General features: G+C 52.1%; 1 protein-coding gene across 1 annotated transcript; it reads right to left on the reverse strand.

Annotated features, from left to right (window-relative positions):
• Positions 1-389: 389 nt before the first annotated feature.
• On the reverse strand, positions 390-4,979 carry LOC144153267 (ABC transporter G family member 23-like). Its single transcript, XM_077684919.1, has 3 exons — positions 4,847-4,979; positions 2,153-2,307; positions 390-600 (listed from the first exon to the last, which is right to left on the reverse strand). Exons 1-3 carry the CDS (start codon positions 4,853-4,855, stop codon positions 390-392), a joined length of 375 nt encoding a protein of 124 aa, XP_077541045.1. The 5' UTR covers positions 4,856-4,979.
• Between the last annotated feature and the right edge of the window lie 1,804 nt (positions 4,980-6,783).

Below are 6,783 nucleotides of genomic sequence, written 5' to 3' on the forward strand. Positions count from 1 at the left end.
CCAATTGCAATGCACACTAAACACTACCCAACTATGTTATTGCGGCACTGCCGCAGAGACTGACTGAGAACCGGTCATTGTTTTCTTTGACGCGCCTAAGGCATCACCATGGAGTGCACGCAATGCTGACAGCTGTCAAAACCTGCTTATGGATTATACACACCGGCTATTGTATCCTTTGTTTCCCCCAAAAAAAGCTTTGATCTGATATAATTTGATTTTGCGTAGCCTAATCTACTCCAGTTCACGTGCAGTGCGCTGACTGCGGTAAAAAACCTGATTGTGAATGACACGGAACTAATACCCGCTTTTACACGTATAGCCATGGGAGTTTTTGCCCACGGACGCGAAAATTCTAGTAGCCGTGCACAGCTTCGCTGTAAGATGAGCTACTTTACCACATTCGCCTCGGCAATCTCCTCAATGAAGTGCGTCGTGACGAGGAGTGTGGTATGCTGCTCGTTCGAGAGGTTGAGGAAGTAGTGCCAGATGGCAGCGCGCAACACCGGGTCCAGGCCCACGGTCGGCTCGTCCAGGATCAGGAACGGGGGCTCGTGCATCAGTGCCACAGCCAGCGAAGTGCGTCTCTGCTGGCCGCCGCTGCGATGCCGTCGAAGATGGGATTGTTCGACATTCTACTGATTCGTGCACGTCCCAGTACAGACCCGGGTGCCGAGTCAACTTGTCTATCTTACGCAAAGCACGCCTCCGAAATTTATGGTGGGCTTAAGAACAAAGAAAGTGATGATTCGGCAGCAGCAGGAGGGGTGACATGTACAGATTGGGATGAGTTTAGTTAGCTGAAGATGTCTTCCCTCACACGACCGAGTACTCCACCAGCGCTGGGCTTGGGGAAATAGTGTGCGCTCAAAACGGGAAAACAAATAATTCAGGGAAAGAAGTGCACCGATATCCCGCCCCCCTACCGACTGAACGCTCCATTTACCCCCACTACAGCCCAAGATGACCACAGACGGCGCCATTACGTAACTTCAGAGAGCTACAAATCAACGCATAACCTCACAGAGCCCTACTCCATGCCATGAGTCCAACTACATACACGTTGACTGGTAAAAATTGCCCCGCACCCAACGCACTCTACCATATGGAGTGGGAGTGCCGAGACTCACCATCATTGACCACCCTACCAAGAACCACCCTGGCAGGATCACCTCACTAGCTCAGGGACTGAAGACCCCCATGATGGACCATGGAGGACATGATGGACTATGATGAACTTTGCGGCCCCGCGGACCATGATGGACAGGGCCCGCGGGGCCGCAAAGGACCAAGGCAGAATTCCTGAGCTAAGGAAGGCCTCCCACCAAGAGACGACTAGAAATAAATAAACTTATTCCTTCTCCTGCGCACTGGTTGAAACATAACGGAACAGTTAGGAAACACAGACAGCATGGGAGGAAGGGGTGGACGTCACTTCGGAAAGACTTTTAGGGGCGAAGCTCCTAAAGCCATGGGTCTGTCCATCCCTTGTGTCTCGTGGTACGTGACCGCCGCATGCTTTCGGAGATGTCGCAAAGTGGGCCGCGTTGCACGCGCAAGAACCGGCTGCAACCGGCAGCGCAAACTCGGCACCGGGAGCGCGAGCTTGTCTGTGTTCGCCAACGGAGGCGCGAGCGCACGTGCACTGCGAGGGGGAGATCACGCAAGAGATCACGCCACGAACGCAGGCAGTTGTTCTCGGAGATCGAACGAGACGCAAGGACCTTTGCTCGTTTCCTCTCGTCTTGTTCGGGCACAAGTTCGCCCTAAATAAAAGTTCTTTCTTTACCGTTGTGTCCCATCCTACGTGACAAATTGTGGTTGAGGTGCGGGGTAGTCCTCGATGGCGCGGGGTCTTTCACCAGGTCTGGGCCTGGGAGCATTGACTCCGAAAATAAAAGTTGATTTGTACAATGTACGCACAAAGTCTTACGTCTTTCTTAATGATGTAATGGGCGAACTTTCACGGGAGAGTTACGGTTACCGATGATCTCCCCCTCTCGAGCTTCGCCCCACTTATCATCATTCATTCCGTGGATATGGCGTGATTTTTTTTTCCTGCTGTAGCCAAGGATTATGGTAGTGATGGCTATACACGCCCACACCACTGGCTATAGAAGTTGACACGGCCGCCACGCATGCGCAGTAGTACCTGAGTCGGTCGACGAACCTGTCGGCGGGCAGTAGCTCGAAGAAGGAGCAGAGGAAGTTGATGCGCTGGAAGATGGCGTTTGTGGGCATGCCCAGCAGCTGCCCGAAGAAGTACATGTTCTCGGCGATCGTGAAACCCTGGTGCAGCGCAAGCTCCTGCGTACACAACGGGACGTCACTCCCCATCGGGTCGTGGTGGCACACCAAGGGGATCGGGAATCGACACTAATACTGAATCTCGCTTCGTTGACACCTTTACGCGTTGAGATTTTTGTGGTGGCACTTTGTCGATGGGCAAAAAATCCGCGAATTTCTTTGCCAAAGAGTATCAGCCAGCGGCTAGAAGTCGCAAGAGTACGTTTTTTTTCAATCACAATTCAATCTATACGTCTCGCTTTATTGTGAATCGATACGTCTTGCAGCAAAAAATGACCTCGCTACGCACATAACTACGCATCGTCGTCATCTAGACGCCTTTCCCCACTGTACCGGATATCGGTCTTTCCTCATTACGGAGTAAGGGGACCATCTCGCACTCCATAAGATGGGACGGTCCGACAGGTGACCCCTCTATCGGTGCCACGACAATAGTTGTGCTACCCTTCTTACCGCAGGCAAGGATAAAAGTAGTCCCGCGCTTTCCCTCCTTCCTTCCCATCGTCAAATGGGGCGAGATCATTACTTATTCTCGTGCTCCTCGTTCCGTCGAGCTACGACGGCAATCACGGCAATACGCACTCAAACACAGATAGCTGAACTTGGTAAAGCCCTCGCGATGCGCACATAAAGCCCTAATTAGAGTGAGCAGGACGCAATAGCGAGCAATCGTTTCATGAAGACAAACTTTCAAATTCAACTTTCAAGTCATATGCCAGAAGTTACGTAATATGGGCCAGCAGTGAAACATAGTTCTCAGTGTGTGAACTGCCCGTTAGCATTCAAATGATAAGACCTAACGGAACTAGAGGAATCACTACAGTTGGCCAGTCATGTTTCTTGGCGGTGGCCAATGTCGGCGGCCGCCAATCGCACAAACAAGATTCTATGACGTCATAGAGAAGTTGCCAGAAAGCGGCTGTGGGGTCGCCACAGCTCCACCTGTTTTCCTTGATACCTCCGTTATTTGTTTGAAATTTCCCATAAGATTGGTATCCTTGTCATCGGCATAAAACGGGCTTTTCAATGAACCAAACTTGTATTATGTCTTCATGGCAAGAAAATTGTGCCCTAAATTGATATCTACACTGACACCAGTATTCGCGACGGACGCATCGGTGTAGCATGGAGATCGCCAGAGGCACCACACCTGGATGACGCAGCGGTGCTCGAGATGAACACCTGTCCCCCCCTTGAAGCGGAGCTACGAGGCGTATTAGCCGTACCGGACCATTTAGCGTACTCTGTGAAAACACCTCAAAAGCACGCATATTAGCCAATTCCCATGACGTCATGCAAGAACTCTGGAAGCGAAATTCAGACCGCCCTACAGCCAACATCATTACGTACTCCCTTCAACATCTTTCACTAAATGGTGTAACTATACGCCTGGCGTGGACACCTGGTCACACGGATATCGCCAACAGTGCCTACACGCCCGCCGTTACGAGGAGATGGTACCATCCGAATGGGCACCCACCCCCGTATTGCCTATATATTGCCAACAAAGCGTATCGTCTGACCTTCACTTCACGTGGATGTGTAGTCACTGCGCGCTCCACAGACAGGATTTGTTCAGTCCCGTCCCTCCAGACATGGACACTACACTCTCCAAGTCACGACATCGATTTTCTGGAAGCACTGGGCAGTTATAGTAGACAGAGTGGCCTTGCGAGATTAGTGTAGCCTGGTGGTCACTACCCATCCCGAGAAGAGCGTTATTAACATCATGGGCGCAAAATGAGTACTAAAAAAAAGGACATTCAATTGTGTGACGAAGATCTTTGCTACTCCCCCATCCCTTCGCTTCCCATTACCCATTACAGGCACGCTGGAACGGGGCGGAGCAAAGCGGGCCGGCGCATCGCCGGCGCCCGGGCATTCTGTGTCTTAAATTCCACCAAACGGCGCGGTGAGCGCTTTCCCAAACAGTTACCGGCGCGGAAAACCGGATCTAAAGGCGGACATGTGTCTTACGCGTTGCATCGTCTGCTTTTTCTCACGTAGTTTGTCGTCGCTGCTGCAATTTATAGGCAGCCTAAGTCTGAAAAACAACGTAAGCGGCTCGCACTACGTTCAAAATACTCGCAGTGACGCGCTCTTCGAGCCGCGCGAAGGAATAGCCAGCCGCGGTGATGAGGTGTAGGTGTAGTGCGCCGTAACGCGCAGTCGCTCGCTCCTGATACGCGTGTAATGGATGGATGCACTTCCGTATGCGTTGTACGATGTCACCGGCGTTGTCACCGCTGTCAGCCAGTGAGGAGGAATATAATGACCCAATACCCGTGTCATTTCGTGCATCTGCGCCAGGACAACCACGGCTACCTCTGCGCAGCATTGGCTTCGCCACCCTTCGCACCTGCTGGCTTTTACAGCTGAGTTACTGAAACGCGGACGATGATTGAATGAGAGGATTCACGTGAGAAAGAGTAAACATATGCATTGCTATCAAGAAGAGAGCCTTTAGGATGGCCTCCCCATTCCAGGAGTCCTCTGGCACGGGCCGCTTGTTCTGCCTTCTCCACCAACTTGCTCCTACCTGCGGCATGAATCCGACGCCGGGCCCGGGCACGAGACCCGTGTGGAGCTCCTGCCCGTAGATGAGGACGTTGCCGGCGTTCGGCTTGCAGAGGCCGACTAGGCATTTCAGCAGGCTCGTCTTGCCGCACCCGCTGGCACCCAGGAGCCCGTAGCTGCACGCATGCGCCATAGTGAGGAGGAAGCGTTCAATCTGGCCGGGGTTGCACCGACCACAGAGAGCAATTTGCAGTGCGCGAGATCGGCTGGGGATACTTTGACAAGGGTGTTGTGAGCAGTTAAACAAAAATCTGAGGTACAAAAACGACCTTTGTGTATACATGGACATCCGGAGATCCTTTCCAGGGGGGGGGGGGCGCACACGCCAAAAGAAACGGATGGGGGGAGGTGAAGGACGGAGCAACCGCTGATTTCCTATCACAGTGAAAGCTTCCGCGCGCACCTCATAGTAGTTCTCGGTTATTCATTCCAGGGCCTTGACGAACTGAACAACTTTTTAACAGTGCATGGTAAAACAATAAAAAATGGCGCAGCTTGCACTGTGGTGCAAGGCTGGAGAAAAGAAGAGTTGGCGGCCCCTCTCCTTTCGTCGGAGACCCGGCTATTGCATCATCATCATCATCATCAGCAGCAGCAGCAGCAGCAGCAGCAGCAGCAGCAGCAGCAGCAGCAGCAGCGCACTAGATTCACTGCCGGGTGAAGGCCTTCCCCATCAACCTCCAACCGCTCCTGCCCCGCGCCGCTTGAGTCCACTCTTTGGCCCCGAATTTCCTTATTTCGTCCCTCCATCGAGTAATTCACCTTCCTCTTTTCCTAGACCCGTCTCTCGGTGTCTACTCTGTCTCCCTGGTAGTCCACCGATTGTTCTAATCTTTATGCTCTCCCATCAGATGTCCTTGGTGAGCTCGCCATTTTCCCGGTCCGGTACCAGAGGACGTTAAGGCCGTAATAAACAGCCCGGGAACGGTCGAAGAGGTCAATCGGGGGATAAAGAAACTGTCAAAGAATAAGGCACCGGGGCCTAATGGGATTGTTAAGCAATTCTACCAGGTGTTCGGTGAAGAGGTCAGTCCTGTTTTGGTATCGCTCTTCGAAAACATCAAACACGCGAAGCTGCTGCCACCTTCAATGCAGAGCAGTAATTTTGTCTTCATACCCAAAAACTCTTTTCATGATATGTTATCCATTGTGGAAGTCTTCAGCCCTATCAGGCTGCAGTCGACAGACTACAAAATCCTGGTCGGTACCCCGGTCGGACGACTCTACATGGCACTCAGCAGTGTGATGGGCCCACATCGGACATGCAGAATACGGGACCGCTCAATTAACACCAACCTACATCGCATGAGGACTGTCTTGACGTCGAAGTCAACCAAAGGCTTAGCTCTCAACGAACAGCGAAAGATCTTGGCTTATGCGGACGATGTTGAGTTTGTGTGCGTGTCGACACAGCACGCGGTGTTTCTTGCGAAAGAGGTGGTGTTTCTTGCGAAATCATTGTCTCTCGGGTGCTCAGCTCAATCTTTAGAAGTCAGAAAGAGCATGGCTAGGCAAACCACAACTGTTCTACGGAGTTCGACGGAAAAAGAGATCACTTGCTACCTAGGGGTCAATCCAGACAACGGCACAGCCATTAGCCCCCATTGACAGTCGAAAGTGAAAGCCCCTGGAAGGAAATTGGAGCCGTGGAGACCGCAACACATCGCCCTTTTTACAAGGGGCCATGTCTGCAATGCCGTGATATACCGAAGCATCGTGTACTCAGCTCGAGTCTCAACCATCGACGCAAGCACAGCTGGTAAGCTTCACAGGACAATCGTGGGACATCTCTCTGACTCTCCGCATACGAGCCTATGCGCCGCACCAACATTTTCTTGGGGGCGGAAGCTTAAGGTCTTGCGCTTGTTAACGTAGAGCTTAAGCTGACTGTTAAGCGAT

The sequence above is a fragment of the Haemaphysalis longicornis genome, unplaced genomic scaffold (genome assembly GCF_048455015.1).
Source record: "Haemaphysalis longicornis isolate Haplotype H1 unplaced genomic scaffold, Haemaphysalis longicornis Haplotype H1 scaffold_9, whole genome shotgun sequence".
Classification (NCBI taxonomy): Eukaryota; Metazoa; Arthropoda; class Arachnida; order Ixodida; family Ixodidae; genus Haemaphysalis; species Haemaphysalis longicornis.

Coding starts and splice junctions, on each gene's coding strand:
- LOC144153267 (XM_077684919.1), bottom strand. Junction 601..2,152: donor AGGTTCGTCGACCGACTCAG/GTACTACTGCGC, acceptor ACGGCATCGCAG/CGGCGGCCAGCAGAGACGCA.